At 36.7% G+C, this 25,541-nt stretch overlaps 1 protein-coding gene across 2 annotated transcripts in view; it reads left to right on the top strand.

Annotated features, from left to right (window-relative positions):
- The first annotated feature begins 301 nt into the window (after positions 1 to 301).
- LOC113037749 (transcription regulator protein BACH2-like) overlaps positions 302 to 25,541 on the top strand; it is a 43,769-nt gene continuing 18,529 nt past the window's right edge. Inside the window, exons 1-2 of one of the 2 annotated variants that reach the window (XM_026195098.1) lie at positions 302 to 2,371; positions 16,057 to 16,311. In XM_026195098.1, the coding sequence (XP_026050883.1) occupies positions 16,069 to 16,311 (243 nt within the window). In that variant the 5' untranslated portion in view covers positions 302 to 2,371; positions 16,057 to 16,068. Of the gene's footprint in view, positions 2,372 to 10,543; positions 13,045 to 16,056; positions 16,312 to 25,541 lie in introns of those variants that run through there. The other variant, XM_026195097.1, reaches the window with a different exon arrangement.

The following is a 25,541-nucleotide window of genomic DNA, read 5'->3' as shown; positions in this document are numbered from 1 at the left end:
ACAATTAGAACTTGTAAAGACGTAAAATAGCTCTAAGAAGTCTATAAACTAGACATTTTTAATTATAAAAGAAGTAAGTACTTTAAATGAATATTTGTGAAAATACATAGTCAGAGACAGGCAATGATAGATAGATAGATAGATAGATAGATAGATAGATAGATAGATAGATAGATAGATAGATAGATAGATAGATAGATAGATAGATAGATAGATAGATAGATAGATAGATAGATAGATAGATAGATAGATAGATAGATAGATAGATAGATAGATTGAAAAATAGATTAGTGAGTTTAGCACATTTGGCAAAAAAAAAGGAAATGGTGTTTTGACAGTCTAAGATTAGACATTATAAATAGTTTTGAGGGGCCCTAGTGATCAGTTTGTGCAGAGGGGACCTGTGCTCTGCCTCTTCAGTCCATGTGCCTGTCCAGAATCCTGTCTTCTCTGTTATTTTCAAAGGAATCATGTTTTCACACCTTTATTTTCTCATTTGCTATATTTGTCTCTCGGCAGCTGAGAGCCATGAACAGCAAACTGCCGTTGTTTTGAAAACCTACGTGTCTTACGTGTGTATCTGACACACTCGCTAATAAATGTGCTCTTCTATGTGCTTATATTAGCTCTTAGCATTTTGTCACCAGGGGCTGCCAGCCTGTTATCTGATCCTGAGGGAGTCCGTTCTCTGTTTCTGCCTTGTAACTTCTCTAAACACATTCAGAGACTGCATTTTACTCAAGAGTAAACAGCATGCAGTTGTATTTGGAGTACTATAGTCTGACAACCTCAGTATAAAGCCATAGTTCCCTTTTGAACAAATAGTTCTTTGAATGAATTTTAGACAGGTTTGCAGAAGAGGAACAAGTTACTTAATCAATGAAACAGCCATTGTAGTGGCTCGAAGGTTATCTGTGGACACTAGCTGACACTGATCACCGCTTCCATGAAAATGAAGGAGAAATATATATTCCTGACATGGCAGATGCAATTTAATTGGACCCAAGCAAGTTGTACTGTCTGCGTGAGTCGTGCAACATTTATAATATAGGCAATATGTTCATATTCCATTTCAACTCAAACACAGACATGACACAGTTTGTAACACACTTGCCCTGAGAGTACAGATGTGGGTGGCACTAAGTGTCACTTCTTTCCTATGGGGAGATTTTCCATCAGTCTACATTTCCTCCACTGGTTTGAGGTTTGTTTTGTGCAAAATACAATCCTGGCAAATCTAATATGAATTTGACAGTGGTCAGACTTAATGGTGATAGTATATCTGAGTGTGAATGGATTTATGAGTTCATGCATTTTGTAATTATATAATTCATTTCTATGATGTCTTGGGTGAAACCCTTTATAGGGCAGCTGTGATGATGCATTCAATGACTGAGTGACACACGCCTGTGTGTTTGTGGCTGACGAAAAGAATTTGCTCGGGGTGCTTGTATGAAACATGAAACATCCACATCTGTTCTATGGACAGACAGACATAAAGACAAAGACAGACAGACAGACATAGATAGATCGATAGATAGATGTATGCATGGATGGATGGATGGATGTATAGATAGACGTCAGTCCTGTTAAAATAGTGGTCAGTCCTGCTAAAAACAGTTCTGTTCACACCCAGTTGGTTTATAAACAGGAGTGACAACTCTTTTCTGTAATCGAACTGACTCATTAAAATTTTTAGCTATCACATCCACATTTTTTAAGTGAATTACATCAAATAGGTGTTTTCACAGCTTTCCCATGAATATAAAAGTGTTTGACTTCACTTCTTCAAGCTGTAAACAGGACAATGTGAGAGTTGCTCCTGTTTGTGAATATGGTCTGTCTGTTTTCACAAGAACAATGAAATGTTATTAATGAATTGCATTTTACCTTGATTGTTGAGGCGGTTAGGATAGGTTAGTTATGGATTAGTTCTCTGATTCAGAGTGTGACGGTTGCAGATCAGCAGCAGATCTCTGCACCCGTTCAGGCATAACAGTGAGAGTGTGTGTGTCCTGTCTGTTACCATATAAGACTGGCTCATGACTCATGCTGCAATGTGGGAAGTCATGATTCATACAAGCTACATTTAATCAACCTCAGCTCAAAATACTCCGGCATGCGTGATCCTCCTCCCCTCCACACACACACACACACACACACTCTCACACAGGAACAATCAGCTCCCCAGATGCTGCCACTCGTGTGTCACTAGTGCTTGCAGTGGCCTGAGTTCAAAGTTAGGTTATTTGGATTTCAAACATCATGAACGTTATTTCTTTCAGTGGAATGGTTTTGTTTATCATTGGAATTTCCAGACTGTCCCATCATACCTTGCACTGACATGGTTCTGCTGTGACATCATTCAGAGGTAATGCTGCATCCATCAGTTCACGTGCTTTCTGTTGTGAAGACATTTATGACATAAGTAACTGATTGAATATGTACTATATTATATTATATATCTGACATGCTTGTCTGTTCGTTAGTTACAACATATACAAATACTAGGTTTCAAATTCAGACATAAGCTTTTTTATAATAGATTCTAATTTATATTATAGTATATTACATGTAGACATTCTTACATGCTTGTCTGTTTTTTTTTTGGGGGGGGAGGGGGGGATGTTACAGCATATTCAAATATTAGGTTTCAAAATCAGACATATTCTTAAGCAACTTACATAATGGAAACTGTTGACCCATGGAAAGAGTAGAGAAGATGTGCTAAATGTCTGTCCTCTGCGATGAGCACATCTCAGAATGTGACCTCTGAGCGCCCTGCCGTACAACATGAATGTGTCATATTATAGCCCAGATAAACGCTGTCATCTTGAGTAGAAGCCAGAAAGACATTATGATTTGTTTTTTACTGATTGTTTTTCCTAAATGGCTGATCTCATGTGTGTTTAGTATTGAGTCATTCAAAGAGGGTTTTAGTCTGCGTCTACCTCAGAAAACGAGTCCGGGGTAAGAGAAGAGTAGTTACAGTGACTCAAAGCGATTGATTTCTCTAGCTGCTCTACCAAAGATGCTATAAAACCATCTGAGGGACAGGAATATTGTCCATGTGTAATGTTGTGTTGTATTTTTACTGTGTGATATGTCTGCAAAACGCAGATCTTCAGGCGGTAGGGGTCGTCAGAGATTGATGATGATGGGATATGGGATTCTGGCTACCCCAGCTGTACAGTAACTCAAGCAAAGCCGTGCCCCCTCTACATCTTCCATTATGAATAAGTCACACTCACACACAGCTGGAAGTCCCAGTCATGAATAATTAACAATGTCTCAGTGTACTCCAGGAAAGAGAGAGAGAAAGGGATGATGCCTTGCTTTTTCTTTCCCTAGGGGTGCAGCACAAGCAGACAATACTATTGATTTCTGCCTGCGCAAGAGGCACTTGAATCCATTTAGAGATTGAGCTGGGCTTAATGAACACAGACATGGCTTCATACCTCTACCTTGCACTTTCCACACACAACCAGATCACCATCCTCACATTTGTAAAGATGTGTATTCATGTTGATTACAGTATAAAATATCTGGACCTGGAAGTTATAATATTTAACTTTTTATTAGCCTGCTGAACACTTAAGACTAAAAAAAAAAAGATATTACCATTTGAAAAAATTATGTATATGAAAAAAAGAAAAAGAATTTTATATATATATATATATAAATATATATATATATATATATATATATATATATATATATATATATATAAAAATATATATATGTTTATTATATATATTATTTATAATATAATATATAACATTATTTAAAATATAATAAATTAAATAATTTTGTGTGATCCAGAGCTATTATCGTTAACTAAAACTAAAACAGTAAACTTAATTTTCATTATTTGAAATAAATTAAACTTTAACTGAATTAAAATAAAAACCTACAACATTATAAAGGTTTTTATTTACATAATATATGTATGCGTACTGTGTATATTTATTATATATATATAAATACACACACATGTATATATTTTAGGAAAATATAATTTTTATATAGTATTGTCATTGTATTATATTATAAATATATTTATTTGTATTATAAATTATATGAATATAGATATAGATATATATTTTTAAAATATATACTTTTGTGTGTGTGTGTATATCTATCTATCTATCTATATATATATATATATATATATATATATATATATATATACATATACATATACACAGAACACACATATATTATTCAAACAATATAATGACAGCACTAATAATTGTTTTAAAAATAGTTTTATCAAGACTAGTGTGATTAAGAGTTATTAACTAAAACTAAAATGTATTAATTAATTAAAAAGTATATAAATAAAAAACTATTTTATTTATTTGATAAAACTTTATTTTATTTCAGCTAAAATCCATTTTTATTTAGATTAAGTAGAACTAAAGTAAATAAACTAAACCTAAAAACTGCCACTTGAAGGAAAATGATTTGACCTTAATCTGCAGTGAGGTCATAGAATGGTTATCTGTGTATCATATACGTTGAATATTCTTATTACGTCTGCTGTGGCTGCTGCTTGTGAAACCGTGTGGTTGGGTTGACTTTAATCTGATAAGAGTGTCTGAAGTATGACTGAAGGGAGCTCAAATAACACTTAGTTGTGAGTTCAGCACAAAAGAGTTCAGTCAGAATGTTAGTCAAGGCTTCCAGGGGCATTATGGTATGTCTGCATCGAACAGGCACATTCCCAATCGATACAAATGATCTAATTAACTTCATCACTCCATGCAGGATTCCATGTTATCTTCCCTGGGAATAAATCAGATCTTATCTTAAACAAAACTGAGCAGACAGATATGTGAATGCCAGGTATTCCCAACGAGAAGTAAAAACATGTATTTGTTTAAGGTTTGGGAAATACAATATGCAGCTTTGTGCGTGCAGACGCAGAGGTCACAAGTCATTTATCTGCATGTGGCTGAACTGGAAAGCCCCAATGAAAGAATAAAGAAAATCCCTTCTTCCTCTCCTCTCATTTCTTAGTCTGTTTCTGTCGTTTCATACTCTAGTCACCTGCTTTTTTGCAGTTTTCTGTCTGCTTCTGTCTCTCTGTCTGTCAGTACCTGTCATGTTCATGTAAATCACTGACAAAACCTATTAGTAATACTGAAAGAAGGGTGTTGAATGGAGCGGAAGGCGAGGACCAGCGATTTGGTTTCTTACACTTTCACGTAACCTAGTTCCTTTTGTCAGATGTTTGGGGAGGTATGCTTTTGACCTAAATCTATACATCAATGCCACTGTGTCCTTATTAGACCTCTGCCATAATGCAAAACACCAGAACTCATTGACCTCTGCTGACAGCAGTGCCATACTTATGTCTGTGATCATTTGTGAATTATTGTTTCAAGACCCAGCCAAAGTCAAAGAGGCTTTCATTAGTTCTCAAGTAGATTTATTGGGGATGAAACTCTTCTGTGGTCCCAGACAAGTGCAGGATAGGAGTTAAGTGTTCTGTGAATGAGCCATTAATAGCTGTATAATAATGATAAGGGTGATGTGAGCCGTCCGGTGAAAGAAAGTGAAGAGGAATGAGGGTGGGAAATGAATGGCTAGGGTAAGCCTGATTAAACAATCAAAACAGAATGTGTTCTTGCATTTATAAAAGCTAGAAGAGCTTTTATTTGAATTAGAAATCTTTGCTAAATAAAAGTATTTCATTCTTTCATTCTTTCTTTACTGCCTGAACCTTTTGAATTGTAATTTATATAAAAAACCTAAATAAAGCGGTTGACTAAGCAACTAAGTCGAGAAAGCAAGAGCAAAAACAGTATTTGTGCAAACATACTTTGCCCTTTTTGAACTCAATTTTATTATACTGTGTTGTATTCTATATACACAGACAGTACAGAGTAATATCTTGGATGTGCCCTCAGATCATCACATTATCAAATGCTTGGCACCCACACACGAAATCTAGACTTTAGCTTCTGCATAATTGATGAAATTGAAACAAATTCAGAGGGAAAGTGGAAATTTTCTGTTCTTGTCAGAAATAAGAAGTGAGCTGGTAAAGTCTCTTGACCTTTAAGAAAGAAAAAGGTGCATTCCTCTCAAGTGCGTAGGAGAGCCGCACAGAAAATTGATAGACTGATTATGTTTGGCACTAATGAAGCATGGTTATGTATCCTGGATATGCAGTTAGCATTGAGAATAGTAATTGCATTCCATTAGGAACTTCACTCTGAAAGTATATGTATAAAGCTGTTTTATTCTTATCAAGAGCTCATTACATGTGGTTGTCCAAGGTTAAGGTTTTTTACATATACAGATCTATTTGATGGAGCTTGGAATAGCTAAGAGCGATATTTCCCATAAGGCTACAGTTAAACATTTAGTTAATTCCGCCACATCCAGCACCAGTTTTCCCTTAGTCAGTTGAAGTATGAATAAAAAACATGACAAAATCCGCATTCATTTAAAGCTTAATTAAAAACATCTTTCAGAGACTGCAAACAGGGGGCTGTTTCATTAAAGACGCGAAGACAAGTCCAAGACCAAACTTTAAATAACCTTACAAATCATTAGGGACTAAAGCGGTTTCATAAACAACAAACTGAGTTCATGCAATCTCACTAATTTGATCCAGGTCCAGTGAGTCAGGATAAGTTGATGTGCACGCTTATTCTTAAGCAGCCCTTCATGTTGATCATGGATCAATCAATGAACCATGGCAAAAAGCAAATATATTTTGTGATGTTTGATGCATTTTGGGACATTTTTTCTTCAGTTTATAACTGATACGTCGCAGTTATATTCTTCATCTCTAAATGTTACAAAGTCATGCAAATATATCCATTTTGCTGTCAGGAGTGTGCAAGGCTTACACAAAGGAAAGAGCGCTGCTGCTCCACTAAACGTAATCATTTTGAGCAAAATATGCATTTTGCTAAAATATTTCTTGTTGGACATTAGATGTGCAAATGTACAGTAAAATATTAATCCTACATAAAAAATAAATAAACATATAAGAAAATGCGTTCCTATTGGTCAGTGTTAGGTGAGCTCAGCTTAGCCTTAGCCTGTCTCAGACCAGGTTAGTTTCCCAGCATAAGTTGCCACAGTGACTGAGCTTGAGCCCCCAGGTCTCCTGATGATGATGCATTTGGATATGTGTTCGTTTATATTGTTTTCTTTCACTGAATGTCTGGCAACCCTGCAGCCCCATGCGATTTGTAGCAGGATAAATAAATAAATAAAATTAAATACCTGTAGAAGAAAAGTTTCATCCCTTAAATCTGATAAATAAATTATATCATACATGTGGCACAGTATAAACAAAAACACTTAGTAAGCCATACTTTGCCAGAGGCTTATTTACTCCAACCGCACCCAATAATTATTTCTTTTCTCTCTGTGCACAGATTAATGCACTTTGCCTAAAACTAAATAAGCGTATTAGTTCTTCATTTGATCTTAATCAAAGAGACCTACAGGATCAATAGTAATAAGTGGAATGAACGTGTGATGCACACTTAGATTATTATTCTGGAAACACCCACAAGCCTTTGATGTTGTTTTATGCACCAGTTTTGCATGCACAACTGGAAAAGAGCGATTGCCGCAGAGCAGGCAAGTGGATGATCTCCTTCAGACAAGCACACCCGGTGCCCGGAGAGAGCCAGAATGACTTTTCTGGACTGAAGTACCATTCACCTTTTATTACTGTAGTCAAGAGTGTGTTTGGTGGAAAAAAATCCATCTCCTGTCAACTACTGTTAAGTAATAATCGAGAACAACAACAACAACCCGTGGCTTGTGAGAAGGTCCGGAGAGGACTGAGACTAAATGAAAATCTGTGGCCGTTGGGTAATTATTTCAACAAAGCAGAGGAATTATACTCATTCCAGGCACTTGTCTTTACACATTACCCTCTACAACAAGAGCTATTTACTAGGATTCCTACCCAATTAGGACAAATAATTCTAGCAGAGCTGTTAGAGTCCAGTGCAGTAACAGAGGTTGTCCTCTGCGGTAGATGAACACTCAATCAAACGCTGCTCTAAATGTCCATTATTGTCATTCAGGCCCACTGAGACCGAACCATTAAAGGGCTCCATTAGTGAGTGTGCACTTTTCCCAGTATAAGCGCATGTGGAATAGCAGGATTAGTCATAGAGGCTGATGATTAATACCCAGCAGAGCTGGAATGTAATGAGCCATTAAGTCTGTTTCAGTGTCAGAGGGTTGAAGGAAATGTACTACTCCATGGAAGTCTCAGATCACAAGCCTGTACGAGATTGCGTGTGTGTGCACGTTTGTCTTTTTGTGTGTTAATCCATGTGTGTACTAAAGGTAAATGGGCTTTTTACAGGTAATAGCCGATAATTAGCTACTGGTGGAAAGCAAACCTGGGAAACTGCAGGTTTGGTTGATTGGTGTTATTACATGTAAAACCGCTACCTAGTTAATCGGATCATTTGCTGAAATGAGAGAGTTGAATGTAAATCTATATCGTGCTAGGATTCAGCGTGAGGATTAGCATAAAGCAAATCAGTTGCTTTTAACACTTCAGCTGCAGTGATAAGAAAATGAGTGCTGGAAATGATGATGCAATCTGCGATGCTAGTAACAGCTGCTAATGTTGACTGCATTAGTGGAATGAACCTTCTGAGTGGCCAGCAATTTTAAAAAGGTGTCATGGCACTTGACTTAGTAAAAAATGTGCATGCTAACACTGTTTCACTGTTTCACTGTAAAACCATCACAAATCAAAATGAATCATTGCTTATTCTTGTGATGCCAAAGCTGAAGTTTTCAGTGTCACATGGTCCTTCCGAAATCATTCATGCTGATTTGGTGTTTTAATTTGCCTTGCTGAATAAAAATATTAACACTTAACACATAATAAATATCTTATTTACACTGTGTTTAAGTCTTGTTGGTTTATAGTGGAAACATTCATCGCACATTTTTGAAAGAACGACAGTAGATCTAGATCAAAGCTGTAACTGAATCTTTCCGTGATTAATTCATGACTAATTGTAATCATTTTTCTGATTAGTCGTGTTACCCCTTGTAATAACAGTCTGTGGTATCAAATGTATTTAGATCTCTATCTGTGTGGAAACTATGATTTTAGTAAGGGGTCTATATGGAGATGGTCACAGGTGAGTTGAGTGTTTTCTGTTGATGTAGTAGCACATGGCAGCTTTATTCTGTCAGAAGCGTTCTGCTCAACAGCAGAGAGTGTCTGTGGAGACAGGGAAGAGGACACACATCACAGAGCACATCATATGCTGTCGCCCCCCCCAAACCGCCATGTCTGGCTTTCCTGTAGAGTGCAAGAGCACAGCTGCAAACCCATTCCACACATAGCATGCACCTCTATCAGGCCTGATCTGAGCTGATGTTTACTGATGTTAGCTGAGATATTTAAACGAGTTTAAAGGTTGACAGACATGGAAACACCCGGCTCTGCTTTGTTGGCATAGTGAAGCTGTAAATTCATTTCAATTCAGTTCAAGTTATTTTTGTATAGTGCTTTTTACCATACAAATCATTACAAAGCAACTTTACAGAAAAAGCAACTTTACAGAAAGAAGGCCTCTTATGATTTTGTTTATTTTTAGGGACTCCAATGAGTCCGCCTGAAATCTGAAGAATGTTTGAGTGCTAATTGTAAGTACATTAGGTCAGTGTCCTTTAAATTTAAAATTAAAATTACATTTAAATTAAATTTTACAATTTATGCATTTGGCAGACGCTTTTATCCAAAGCGGCTTACAATGCATTCAGGCTATCAATTTTTACCTATCATGTGTTCCCGGGGAATCGAACCCCCAACCTTGTGCTTAATAGCGCAATGCTTTACCAGTTGAGCTAAAGGAACACTTTATATCAGGAAAATGACTGCTTTGTTCAGAGTGGACAAAAGACTGCAAGACATAAATAGACTAAGAAGTGCTTCAGTTAAAGATAACATTTAATGATGTAGATAAGAGATGCATTCTTCAGCACCTTAAATCCGAAGTGTACTGTATAGGGATGTCTGACTTGTGAATTGAATTGTTCTTCTGCAACACAGCCTCATTATAAAAATAAAAAACTACTATACCCCCATTTTTCCAAATTTCAAAAATATACCTACACATACATACAATTCACTGTAGTGTAGGAAAAAACAACTACTTTTATTCCTTTTAGCACAAAATATGACTGCAGGAGCAGATTATTGATTAATAAGGACTTACCTGTATTTTAGCATGGTTCTTTGCGCAATACTTTATTATGACCTGAAAACACTTTTACCATAGTATGTGATTTGTCGTTTACATCATCACACAAGCAGAAATGTAGTAAACTTGCTCTGCAGCTCCTCTGGTACAGCTTTACACTTGCAGTGCAGATCACATGAGTCCTGTGAAACATAAGTGACAACGCTCGATAAAAGAGCTCAAAGAATTGTAGAAGCAAGCTAAATTGAATTGTTTTGGCAAGTCTTATGTTTGCTTTTGTTAAGTTTAGGGGTAGAGTTTATTATAGATGGTATAATATTTTCAAATGCGTTTAAATTGTGTTTAACACCAACCAATGCAAGACCATTAAAACCATTGTCAGGTAAGCACCACTTATCAGACATTTATTTTCTGAAGTGCCTAGATATGTAAAACCAATGTAATAAAACACTGCCACACTCACATTATGTCCCAATTTATTTTATATAAAACTGAACACCCGTTGAGCATGACTGACTAGACAAAACATGCAAGAATATCCTTTTGCAGAAAGATTGCCACAGGTACATTTCCCCAACAAGCTTGGGCTGTTATTTTGAGTCAGATCTTTTGAGTGAATCAGCTGAACTGTTCACCACACAATACATTCACAAATCAGTCTGAAATCAGGTTCTCAAGTTAAACACATAGTCCTGTTTCCATCGGAACACTTTGAGGAGACCATTCGATTTGAACATGTTGTTTTTGCCAGTGATGAACCAAGTCTGCATTGCCTATTAAAAATTTGGATGCACAATCATTTGTCTTTGTCTTGGGGGTATTCGTCTCTGAAAGTGAGACTTCATACTCAGTCTAATCGACTGGTTTTAGATTAGTCTCAGTGCTTTGGTAGTCTTCCAGCCCCTGGAGCAGACAAAAGTTGAACGGCCGGGACAGCTGTAGGAAACCCATCACGGAGCTCTGCTTTTGATGAGTGTGGGAGTGTCCTCACAAAACCAGTTAGCTGCCACGCTTAACAAGATTGAGACAGGCCTGCAGAATAAAAGAAGAAAGGGAATGGAGAGAAAGAATGAGACGGAACGCAAACCCCTTGCATCCCTCAGCAGTTCCAATCGGTAACACGGCCGAGAGTAGTCATTTGTGGAGAGTTTGTGAGCATATGCATCATCCTTTTGTGCACACAATCCCAGCATGGAAAGAAAACCCATTCCAATTTTGAAATAGTGTGTTTGGCATCTTATGAACCTTGCAACCACATCTGGAAACACGCAGGTCATAATCCACCAAAGGCAGCATAGAAAACATATTTAGAGCGAGGAAAGGAAACAAAATGAAAAGCAATAATTGGAGTGACCAGTTGGACTGTTGCTGCAAATGTCTGGGAATGTAGCACACAAACTTGCTTATACTTAGGTACTGTTCAGTCAAATCTCCCGGCTGGAATCGATGTTTCCTGCACTACTTTTCAGCAGTGGCAATCCCCCCGCTGCTGAGACATGACAAAAGAACTCATAATTGACCTGAGACATACACTAGATGTGTGTTTTGCGGTCTGTACTTAATGTGATGCAATTAAACTACCATGTGCTGTGTTATAATGCAGAGAATAAGTGTATTTTAATGGTGCTGTCCTCATGGACTGTGCTGTCAACAACATGCAATACAACCAGTGCATTCTGATTCACCAACAACAACTCTTATGAACTGGTTCTTTAATTCTGAATCAAAAACTCTCTAAACTTCTTGCACTGAATGTTTCTCATTAGCTAAATAGAACCAGTTCGTAAGAATCATCATTTCATCAGAATCAGACTAAACAGCTTGTGCTGTATGTTTCCTGATGTACTGATTCTTATGAACTGCATGGTTCTTTTTAGCAAAGAAAAATGACCGAGCAAAGTCTGTCGTCAAAGTATTTCTGTATAATTGCCTGCCGGAACTGACATCCACGAAAACAATTACCACATTTATTTTGTTTTGTCAGCTTGCCCAGGAACAAGTAACTTATTATATATGAAAATTATTATATTCAATGCCTTCTACTTTTTTATTGATATATAGTGTCAGTTTATCAGGAAGGGGAACGTTTTGTTCTCTTTGACTCATTGGATGGAAACAGTTCCTTTTTTTATTATTATTTTATTGTATTATTATTTGTAACTTTTAATGGAAACCTGGCTAATGTAACCTGATTCCTAAATGAATGGCTCTTATGCAGAAGCTCTTTGTGGCAGACGAATGCATTAAATAAACAACATTAATAAAATTAACAATAACAAAAATACTTGTTTGCTTCAAAGGATGTGATTGGTGCTTTGCACAGATGCATTAGAGCCACTCTCTACCTATCTTTGTCTTTTGTTTTCTTCCTTTTCATGGTAACCACAGTGTCCCTCCCACACACATGCACATATACGCACGCACACTCACACACTGCAGTATAGGATCTCTGAACCCACATGCCGTGTGGTTTAATTTTCTCGGAGAGTGAGTGAGAGAGATAAGAAAGAGAAAGAAAGAAAGACAGTGAGGTGTTGGGCCCACTGATTCCATTCTCTGGGTTGAACAGTTTCCATTTACACACAGCCATTTCCAATGACCAAGGACGACTTTCCGTTTTTCCGTTTTAATTCGGGTGACAGTAGATCGTCAGCATTCGTCAAACCTCTCAGCTTCTTCAGGCTCACTCTGGTTGAAGCAGCCTTTCGACGGTAACCTCCACATGCAACCTGCTTCGAATAGAGTCCAGCTTTTGAGGGCTTGCGCCTGTCTGGAGTACACCAACTGCCTCTTTTGCCCAGTCAGGAGTTAAATCAAGATGACAAGGGTAAGAAATTTCATGCCTGTGACTCTGTGGGTCAGAGTTTGCCCAAGGTGCAGTCAGTGGTGGTTGTGGGAGCAGGGAGGAGCGCTGGCTGCACAACCCTCACCGCAGCGGGGCAGACAGGGGCAGCCCTGGCTTCGGGAGGGATGGAAAGAGCAGCGTTGGCTGCCACTGGAGCTCTGTAGGAATTGTTTAGTCATGCACCGATCATTCCGCGAGCAGAAGTTGGCCCGGACAACTTAAATAGCTCAGTGTGTTGTGGAAAAGACAGCTGGCAGAGACTGAAAGTAGAGATTGTGTCGTTTCAAAAGCGGTTTAAATCTGCCTGATTCAGAGCTCAAGCATCCTCTCTTTCTGTGTGTCTTTTCACGCTGTGCTTAACCTTGGTTTATCAACTTTTTAAAGGCACTTTAACCCTGGGCAATGCAACATTCACACTTGTAATTTCTTTCGAAAGCTTCTGACTATGTACTGCAAATCTGTACCACAAAGTACTATGGCTTTTTGGAAAAGGTACCATGAATCTACCATGTTTTTTTTTACATGTACGATGGTACTACCTTTTTTAACTTTAACCATGGTTCTTCCGTATTTTTGATTTATGAGTACCTTGGAGTACCATGAATTTTAGTACCATGGTATATATCAAAGTGTCTAATGTATTATATTATATTATATTATATTATATTATATAAATCAATTATTTATTATAATATCATGTTACCATAATTTTGGTGCCAAATATAAACCAGTGTTATTTTTCTATTATTTACATTTAATAATATATTGAATTAGCTTTTATTTTTATATTTTCAGTGTATTTTCGTGTGCTTTTGTCATTTTTAAAAATAACAACAACACTGATGTAAACCATGCAGAGTTATATTTTCGAGATGTTGTAGCATCCGACATTCAATAATAAACTACACAGTGCTTTCCTTATTAATTATGCATGCGCCTACGGTCAAAGCGTTACACACTGTTTAGTTTCAACACCTGGGGAAAAAAAAATGTAAATGTTAAATGGTGTGACAACACACACAGTATTACAAATATGGTAATATTTGTTATTTATATACAGTTTTTTATTATTTATATATTGTAATTTGTTTAGTAATATAGGTTGTGTGCCCATGGCAAGCTGGATTCATCAAGTTATTCAAGTTATTGACCTTTATACTAGAGTCTGAAACTAGATAAACTAGGATTACATTTACCTAGAGTTTAGCATGTCCCTGTTTAACAATTTCAAGTGTGAAAAGCCCATCTCTCTTTCCGTTCTTTCTAAATGAATGGATTTGCCTGGCCTGTTATACATTCAGAGAGCATATGCACACCTTGCCAATATTGCAAATACAATTCCTTGAATTTTAAGAGGATCATAAGGTTATGCTTTATGTTGAGGTCTGCTCCTGACTCGTCATATTCAATCTGCACTTATTCAAATCAGTAGCAGGGCTGAATGCTAATTTGAGGCTAGTGATATTCACTTGGCAGCCAGAAGGCAGCCCATCCGACAAGAATCCCTGATGAGATTAAACGTGTCAGAGTCATTGAGGGGTTCTGATACAGGACGTGGGGTACGGGGGCAGGAGACGTTTGTTTACACAGAGTTGATCCAGAATCCAGAGACACTTAAGTCCCTAATCACACATGCACCGGTTGAGCCGCTTTGATGGGTGAAATAAGGGGAAACGAAAAGGAATAAGAGCTCAAGGTAATCTTTGTGACTGGATGTCTGAAGATCGCATGTGCCAGTATCTCTCTGTGCACCTCCTACGTAAGAACCGATTTCAGAGACCCCACTGTTTTGACAGCTAAATCACCTTCCCCAGCTAATCTACCACTGTGTGTGCGCACATGGGATCATTGTTTAAAGTGTGAATGCATACCTGCTTACATGGGGGTGTATGTTAAACGAGTGAGTGTGAATACTGCGACAGCAGCTGATCCCCGCTATGGTTGTGTGGGAGGGTTCGGGCTTTGTTTGTGCCATTTTGCTTTGTGTGTGGTTGTGTGTTTACTTGCTGTAGGTGGCATCTTTGAGGAGGTGGTCACGGTGAGATTGTTCAACCTTGTAGCCAGATGCAAAACAAAGTTGGAATTTTTGGTGAAGTTTCTGTTAATTAACATTTTTTAATGCATGTGTATCATGAATTAGCAATAAATTACCATTATATAGCATTTAATAATCTAGGTTAATGTTAAGTTATTTATTAAATATATATAATTTATTATTTAATATCAATGTTAATTCATAATGCATTAATGTAACATTTCGTGTTAGTTATTGTTAAAATTGAAAAAATATAAATAATTCAAAAAAATTGATTTTTGTATATATTTTTTAATAATGTAAATAAATGTTACTATAAATAAATAAATAAATACCACCAATACAATTTGCATGATTGCAGTAACAAACAATGTTAAAAGATATCTTGTGTGTGTGTAAAAGAGATATGCATATATACACACACAGTTAAATGATTTGCATGTTTGTGCAAAACAGCTGGTCATTATATTATTAGTACATTATTACATCATTCACAGCATACCATATTTTAGTCACATTTTAATTCATAAATCACACTTGTGGCCTCTTTACTACTTGTCCTATCTAGATTGCGGATATCATTCAGGATCATAATACAATCTAATCTAAAAAAAACTAATTCTGGGAATGTTGGCTGATGCACAAATTGTGACTAAAAATCAATCAGAGAAGTGTTTGCAATGGAAACAAAAGCACTTCCACTGTTATAAGAGCATGGAGCGAACCTGTCTTGGCTTAAATAACTTATATCAGATAAAATGATTGTTCTTGCTATTTCAACCATTTGGCAGTTGTCCTGTAACTCCTTTCCCCTCTGACTTATTTTATTTCTTCTCCAAACTTAATTATGCTTACATTTGAGGTTTAGGGAATTAATTTTGGACCAGGTTTGTGTTGCACTTCTGCTGTCACCTGGATGACATAAGTTGACCCGTCTACGTCTGTCTGTTTCTGCGCAGGGTGTGAGCGGTATGTCCGTGGATGAGAAGTCTGAAGCTCCCATGTACGTGTATGAGTCGACGGTGCACTGTACCAACATCCTGCTGGGTCTGAATGAGCAGCGGAAGCAGGGCCTGCTCTGTGATGTGACCGTTCTGGTGGAGGGGAAGGAGTTCCGTGCGCACAGGGCTGTCCTAGCAGCCTGCAGCGAGTACTTCCTACAGGGCTTCATCACCCAAAGTGACAATGAACTGGTTCTCAGCATGCCAGAGGAGGTATGCATAAACATTTTTTTTCATGCACATTAATGATCCAATAAATTACTGAGAGGTTGGCAGGTCACTGGTGAATACACTACCATTCAAAAGTCAGTAATATTTTTAAGCAATATTTTTATTCAGCAAAGATGCTGTTATTTGATCAAAAGCATTACAAAAACATTCAAATATCTGGCAGACCCCAAACATTTAAATAATATTGTGTTTTAGGTGGGCCTCAACATAGCATTTGGAAGTTTTGCTAATAAATTAATAGTAAAAAAAATTCCTGACATGGTTTATCATCATTTCATCGATCACTTTTCAAGTATACTAACATCATGATGTACAGTAAAGCGTGACTATAATCACCACTCATCACCTGTCTACCTACCATATGGCAGCATCTTTGTGAGCAAAACCCTGTCTTTCTAACACACACTCATACACACTACATGAGCACTAGTTTGTCTTCTCTCACAGCCCAAAATGCACATTTAATGAACTAGCATCTGTTGCATTAACCCTCCATCATGGATCTAAAATTAAGATGAAACATTTCACGAAAGAAGAGCATTAGCATAACAAATGGATGCATTCATTATGGTTTCTATTACGTAGCTGAGTAAGAACAGTGTGATTTTAATGAGACGTACTTTAGCAATTTAGTGTTTTAATGACATGTATAAAGTTCATATCAACTGAACAAAAACAAGGAAGAGATTTCAATAAAAGTTGGCAAGCTAGTAAGCATATAGCAAGCAATACACGTAGCTATTAGTAAACAAAGCAAAACTGTGACGATTTTTCTAATACTTAGACTTAATTGTGACAATTTCAGATGTGAAAATTTTCAAGCATTATTCCTTGCTATTTAAGCGGAGTAATGGATTAGATGATTGAATATTATATAGGGCAACAGTTGGGTTCTGGAATGTAAAATTATTTTTTACATTTTTTGCATGGGGAAATAGATTTTTAACATGAAATTAATAGACCTAGAAGCCACCAGTCCACATTATTTCAGTGTATTTGCTAGTTAAAAACTACATTTCCCATGGTTCTGCACTGAAATCAACACCAGTTTAGAATTAAAGCAGTCAAATCATGCCAGAAGAGCCACTCCCATTAAACAATGTGAATTTCTCTGAGGTCTTTGTATGCATATTGCAGTAGACGGAAATTACATGGTTTCATTTGATATTATTGCTACCTTCAAAACAATGTTTTTAATTCATTTAGAATTAAATTGTTTTTAATTTGGATTATAATTATATTATAGTGGGATTATAGATTTTTTTGTCAAATGTTTGAATATATTTTTGCTTTAAATCAAAGTTTGTAGTGTTGTGATTGATATTATTGCGGCTTGGTTTGTTACTTGGCTAATAATTTTTTCACAGAGACTTAAAAAAAAAAAAAAAAACCTATGGGACAATTGAATGAGAAAAATACTTCTGAAAAAAAACTAAGGCTTCTGCACTCTTCCTCGAAGTGTGTTGAAGTATGATTATGATCTGAGTTTCAATGGAACTGAATAATTTAAATTGTGGTCTAAGAGCATGCTAAGATTTTGTGGTTGCTGTACACATTAGCACAGAACTGCACATACACACACCCCTGCTTTCCAGACTCTGGAGCGATTGAGTTTTCCACAGAGGTGTTAATGTGGCATAAGAACACCTCCAGTCATGTGTTCACACCTCCACTCATACATTCACTGTCTTGTGAGCACGCACATGCACATCTTCACATGGGACACTTGTAACGCATGGGACGTGTGGTTTAAAGTGCGATATACGATCAGATGTTACTGTTAACAATTAAAATTTGTTGAATTGAAATACTGCTGAAATCAATCATGAATATGAAGTTAAAAAGTAAACTTAAAACTGAAATTAGAATTAGAAATTTTGCGAAGAAATGGAAATAAGTGCTAAAATTACTAAAACAGAAATTAAAATACATTGGAATGTTAAAAAATAAGGAAGCGATATGTTAACAGGTTTGTCTGTGCAGAATTGGGTTTTAATATGACTGGAATGCTTCTAATATCTAATATAAAAAGGAATGCTTCCTTCATTCACATCTTCCCTCTTTCATCAATTATTCCTCAGTCTTTCACTCTGATAGTCTGGTGTGAGTGTGAACGAGGAGGGAATTACATCTTTCAAAGATAAAGAAAAAAAAGAGTCTGAGGATTTGATAACGCGCCTATCTTCACCTCAGATGTGACAGAAAATGTGTTTCAGTTTCTTACTATTAATAGCTGTAAATGTCACGCATATTCCAGATAAGTTTAATTTAATGCGAAGAAATTCAGGCACATTTCATATTTCAGTTACAGAGCCTCTGTTGTTTTGTAATATGATGAATGATCTGTTTTGTCATGTTGATTCAAAGTCTGCAGCTCTTGAAAGACTCAGGCTGTGTATCTGCTGTGCCGTAAGTGTGTGTAGACTCTGTGCCCTGTGTGTCGCACACGTACAGTACGCAGCAGCATCCAGTGATTTGGTTTGCTGAACATCGCCCCCTATATGTCTCAAGAGGCAAGTGATGTCGGATAAGAATGGGAGGGGGGCTTTAAGCTGAGGTGGGGGTGTGCTGGTGGGGTGGTTGCTGAAAAAAATTCACTGCAGATGAAATGTGAAACAAAGAGCACCGCCACCTTCTTCTCTTCCCCTCTGCAGCTCCCCCCACATCCACCCCACCCCTCCCAGATGACCTTGTTATTGTTGAGTCGTGGGGACCGCATCGGGTTAGTGACATCATCTGTGTTAGCCAGGGAATATTGAGCAGAGAGAGAGAGGTCCTTAATCGGCTCTTTGTTGGGAATCAGATCATGAAGGGAGACGGAAAAACAGCCTCCCCCTCAACCCCCTACAGAGACGAAGAAACCCTGAAACCCTGTATTAGACTACAAGGATTCCGATACCAAGATATCCACGAAAAATGTCCTGTCTGCAGTGTCTTTATACAAATAGATTTTCTTTAAAGCTTTTTAATGCCTAAAAAATAAAACTTAATGATACATAGGATGTTTTTTTATGTCTTGAGTGTGATTATCGGGTTAATTTGGTTATTATGCCAGTGGTGGTTATTATTTGACTCATTTTAAAGGTTGTGCTTTGATGATGGTCTTGGATTCCCTCCAGCCACAGTCATTATGAGAGAAAACCGCATGTTAGATCAGTGCTTCTCAACCGCTTCTGCTACTTTATAGATTTTAAATTGGATAGCTAATGGCAGCCACCAGAGTACTAAAATTGTTATCGTACAAAATTGACTTTGAATATTTTACATTTATTACTGAAGAAGGCACAACAATATGCAAAATGATTAACATGATATAGACTGGGTAATTTACAACTCATTTGCCACTGCATGGAATAAACACTGGGCCGAATACTTTCTTAATATTAATCATGTTACCAAGTGACAGATGAATTTGCACCAAAATTCCATACAGTTTCCACTTCTACAATAAATGACACTAGAAGCTTTTTCTCCCTTTTTATGTCGATTTGCTATAAAAGCTTGTCTGCATGAAATCCATACATGATTAGCTGCATTTTATTATTTGTTTTTAGACGTATGCAACCCATTTTTATAACTTATATAAAAAGAACAGGAGAAGTTGAGCTCATATAGAGAATAGAGCTCAGTTTGGCAGATGTAGAAATCCTTTCAGTTAAAAATAAATAAATAAATAATATAACAAATTATACAAAAAAATGTATCTATCCGTCCAGAACACACATACACATCTTAAACCCTTTCAGAAATGTTGGTCTGCACTTGTATTGTATATTGTTGGTAAACAGCTAATTAACTGCATAAAGAAGAAACTGCCAAGGGGTGTTACCAAGATGGCTGGCAGGACTTTGGCGGCAATTCACCAGTTAAGGTCCCCTGCGCTAGATGCACAGACCGGTGTGAACTGGCCTTATTAACTGGTGCTTTAGGAGTTGAGCGCTGTCAGCATCCAATATGAATGGGCATCCGTCACATGATGAAACCGTGTGTAAGTGTTAGGTTTGTCAGTTTATATATGACCCAGATGTTTGCTTTCAGTCCGCTCTTCGTCTGTAGACACAGTTCAGCATAAAAAGTATTAAGTGTGACAAATTTTCAAAGGACGTTGATTCACCACTTCTTCCTGTATTATATGCTTTAATCATATAATTTGCCATAACATTGTGACCTCTGCTGATTCAAGGGATTCTCTCTCAATGGCTCAAGATTTCTGTCTGTTTTCAGTTTTTCCTTCACTGTTGTAACTCATGCATTACTTTTAAGATAGGTCTTGTAATAAAACCATCATTCAGCATCTATGCCATATTAATTCGTGATTCTGATTTGTCAATTGCACCACCCAGCTGTCTGATATATTTTAATAGAGTGCTGCTGTCAAGTTCCATCTCATTCAGTTTCTCCACAGGGAAACTGATTTTGAATGTTACATTTTAAACCTTCAAAAGCACACTTATTGTGAGCTACAAGACTGTTATGAAACCATCAGCACAGATTATTTCATCTTTGCTTTTTGTTTTAAATAATCGTGTTCAACAGCAGATTTCCTGTTAAAAACTACATTACCCATGATTCTGCAAAGAAAATCTGCTTTTGAAGTGCTTCATGGGATTGTAGTTCTTTACCTCATTAATTCATCTTGAATTAATTTTGTGTCTCAGTTATTGTTTTTTAAAAGACTTTTGTATTTATTCTTAATGTAATATTGCTGCAATGTTGGTCTAAACCTCAAATTACTATGCTTATCCGAATTTCGACTTCATTCGTCGTACATTGTAATGTACTACTTTGTTCTTAGCGGGAACTTTTAGATAACATAAAACAAATGCTTAAAGTGCACTAATATGCATATTTGGCGAATAGCCATATATATGAAATAAAGAAAAGTAATTGGCCCATCATTACTGCAAGAATCTTCCGCAGAGAACTATACAACGTACCTGGTTTTGCGCTGAGTCCAATTTATTTTAATGAGGTACTTCAGAGCTTGATTGATATTGACTATTGATGTATACCAGAGAGTATGTGTGTGTGGTGTGGTATTTGTGAGTGTGTGTATGCATACTTAAGTCCCGCAGCTGTGCTCTGCAGCTGTGTCACTGTGATTCAGCATTGCTTTAGACAGCCAGCGTCAGTCTGTGTCTGTATGTTTATGTATGTCTGTCTGGGCGACTCTGATTCAGCACTAGTCTGTACAGCGACCTCAAACCACCTCCTGTAATAAAGTGTACAGTCTTGTGAATAGCAACCACATGCAATTCAGCACCATAACAACACTCTCAAACCCAAACACACATGTACACTGCAAAAAACACATATCTAAACACACCCCGTAGTGCTGCGAATTGTAAAATATCCTCATTCCACAAAATACTAGCTCTGAGATAATGTATTTCTGAAGGGACCGTTGTGAGGGTCGCTTCGGATTGCTGAATTTAAAGAGATTTCCTTCCTTTGTACAGCATGTTTGATGTTCCTTCAATGTTTTGTTCAGTATAGTGACACGTTCATTGTTCCTAATAAGCAGTAGATAAATCATTAAAAGTTAAGTAATTTGACTTTTTATGAAGGTTAAGGTAACATTTTTCATTAATATTTTAAATACGTTAGGTATCATAATGAACGAAGAAAGAACAATACGTTCAAAAGTTTGATCTCAGTAAGTTTTTTTTTTTTTAATAATTGAGCAGGGATGCATTAAATTGATCAAAATTAACAGTAAAAAGACATTTATAATGTTAAAAAGAGATTTTTTTAAAATGAAAGAAATCTCAGATATCACAGAATCAGGAAAAACTGAAACCTTTAGAGAAAAGAAAACATTTCTAAAAAATATTAAGCAGAACAACTTTCATAACTGATATTAATAAGAAATGTTTCTAGAGCAACAAAACAGTATATCAGAATGATTCCTGAAAGATCATGTGACACTGAAGACTGGAGTAATTAAATTCACACACGCCATCACACACGTGAACATATATTAAAATAGAAATATTTTTGTAATATTTTGCAATATTGCTGTTTTTACTGATACTTCTTTCAAAACATTAACAATAGCACTGGCACCAGCCTCAAACTTTTGAACGGTAGCGAAGTATGACAACATTTATCTTGGTTAATGTTGATATACATAAACTTATATGTTAACTTTTATAACATTTCAGTTAGAATAAATGAAAATACGCTGACTATATTTTGAACAAACATTAAATAACCATGAACTATAATATATATATATATATATATATATATATATATATATATATATATATATATATATATAAAATTGTCATTGTTATGATACCTAATGCATTAATGAATTTAACCTTTTGTAAAGTGTTACCATAATTTATTTGTTCACTTTTACATGTTTTTCACTTACGTTCTTAATTTAGTTGAATTTGAACTAATTAGTAAATATATTTTATTTTATTTTATCCTCTCTCTGACCGTTTTAATTCAACCGGCAGTTTTGGGGTTTCTGAAACACCAGTGCTGCACCACCACCTCATAACCACATATACAGAAAATGTCTCATCTGAGGAAAAGGCTAAATGTTTAGCAGGTGTTACGGTTAATTTCTGATATCCCCAAACATGGTGAAATGCTTTCAAGCAGGTCAGGACCTGGCTGAGGCAGTCGAGGGGTAATCCTGAAGGATAGAGCAGGTCAGAGAGGAAATAACAGCAGACTATACATGAATGCTCACACATTTGCAGCCGATCATGCAGATGGAGGGAGATCTGTCTTCTATCACAGCCAGGAGGGGGAGGGGGGGTTGGGCAGAGAGGGAAAGCCAGCAAGAGAGGAAGTCCGTCTGTTAAATGATCTAAAAAGTCTGTGTAAGAAGAGAAATTACTCAAGAAGGGAAACAAGAGTGAAAAAGTCTTAAAGGCCAAACAGCGCAGCGATATCCAGCTCTTAAGGATGGCGAGGTCATGTCCTTTTCTCTGTCTGGTTGTGTACCGTAAACCTCAGTTTGAGAGGATTAGCCAGTAGAGTATCTGATTTAATCCATCACACTCTAAATCTGTCAAGCGTTTACCCATCTGAGTGTCTGCTTGTGACTTTGTGTGTGTACGTGTCTGACACATTATACAGTGGACCCAAAATGAATTTGACCACTTTAGGTAGGCCTGTAAATATCTGAATGGCATTGGCATTAAATACCTAAATATGCATCTGAAAAACAAGTATTTCGAAATAAACCTCAGCCTTTAGCTATTTTTCCAATCATTTTTTCCAGTTGGGTCTATGACTTTGTATGAGAGAGAGAAAAAGAGATAGTGTTCAGAGGAGTGTCCACAAGAAAGACAAAAGGAAGTAGAATTAAAAGGAATAAAGGGCAATGAATTAAATAAATAATTGATGTAAGGAAATTTTTAATAAAAAAAAGTTCTTAGAAATATATTGTTTATGTCATTTCTATCAGAGAGTATTGTTTCCTTCTGTGTGTGTGTTTTTTCTGCATGTTATTCACATGACTGTGATTTTGTGGGCAGAAATGTTTTAAATATTAGTAAGCAGTGAAGCAGTCTTGGTAAAATATTTCATATTATATGAATATGAAAATATTCAGAAAATTGTAACAACAAAAATATTGGTAATAATTGAAATGTCCATGATGTCTTGAATTGTTGTAAATGTACAATTTTTCCACATGGATAAAAATGTAACCGGTTTAGCCCGATTGGTCCATGAAGATGATAGATATAGAATTAGAAACAGATATAGAAACCCTTTTCACATTTTATTCATGCAGTGATAAAAAGCTAGAAATGATGAACTGCTGCCTTAAAACATGCTATTTGTGATCATTTTAAAGCTCTGTGTTTCAAAACCCACTGATCTGCCTTCTCCATTTTTTGTATGAACCTTTGAATTGCATATGATGCTCAAAAATGCTGTCTCAGTAGGTTTTGAAGCACAGCCAATAAATGCCCTTGCCGTGGCCCCGCACATTCGCGTTCAGCATGAGCCGTGACTTTGTGCTGCAGCGTGGCTCATTTGTCTGTGTATGCATTTGGAGTTTAATGTCAGGTTAGTCAGCAGATTTCATATCGCAGGTGTCCCGTCTTCAGTAGAGGTTTTGTGTTTTTCAGACACCCTGTAAAGCGCTCGCTCCATTGTCATGCGGATCCTGCCTCATTAACATTCATGACATGCAGGAATTTGCTTGAGCGAATTTGCATAAATTAGCCGTCTCTGCTACTGAGAGGGGAAAGGCAGAAGATCAAAGAGAAGGGGGAATGAATGAACGAGAGGGCAGGTGTGAGGGGTTTATAGCATTCCATGGAAGGAATCGCTTGGCACAGTTCCCGAAAAGTCAGGAGTTGTCAGGATGCATGATGTCCAATTCATGTAATTTCCTGCTTTGTAACAATATGACCCTTCTGAGGCCCATTGAGGGAGAATAGTCTGTAGTCGGAATTAGCATTAATGGCCCAGATCTGTCATAGAGATAAATTTGCTCCTTTGTCTGTTTCCCACATAATAAATGTTGTTAACAGGTCCAGTGGCTCATATGTCAAAGTCTGTCTCTTAATGAGCTGAAATAGTGCTTTATTTTTCCTCTTCTGTGAGCACCTTTTGTCTTCTCTTTTGTTGTTTGACTTTGTAGCGCTACACGGTTAAAGTTAGAATCATTCTTTTGAGTTGGATCTTTTCATTTAATTGGTTAAACTTTTCTGAATTATTCGTTCGTAATTGATTGCTTCATGAATCGGATTGAAAAAGTTCTGATGTCCCACTGATCCAGTCACAGCAATCAAAGAGATCCAAACCTGAAATTTCCATCATCATTTACTCGCACTCGTGTCGTTCCAAACCTGTGTGTTTCAGTTGCATTGACTTCTGTTGTATTTTTTGTCCATTCATTGGAAGCCCACGGGAACTGATGCTGTTGGGTTACCAAACATTTCTCAAAATATCTTCTGACTTCTTCTAGAAGATAGTCAGTGAATAAATGTCTAAATTCATTCTGGATTTCAATGTTCATCACACAGAAAATAATATTTGGATTATAATAATTTCATGCAGAAATTAATGTGAGTAAATAATAAATGAATTTATATTTTTAGGGTGTTATCCCTTTAAGCCTTTGTCACGGATCATATGACCCACCCCCCGCCTCATTTTAATTCTAACACCTCCATCTTTTAATTCTTTCCATTTGTTTTCCCATTTCCTCCCTTTTACCTTCCTTCTTTTCT

This window comes from Carassius auratus, chromosome 20, assembly GCF_003368295.1.
Source record: "Carassius auratus strain Wakin chromosome 20, ASM336829v1, whole genome shotgun sequence".
Lineage (NCBI taxonomy): Eukaryota > Metazoa > Chordata > Actinopteri > Cypriniformes > Cyprinidae > Carassius > Carassius auratus.
This window is presented reverse-complemented; position numbering and strand designations above follow the sequence as displayed.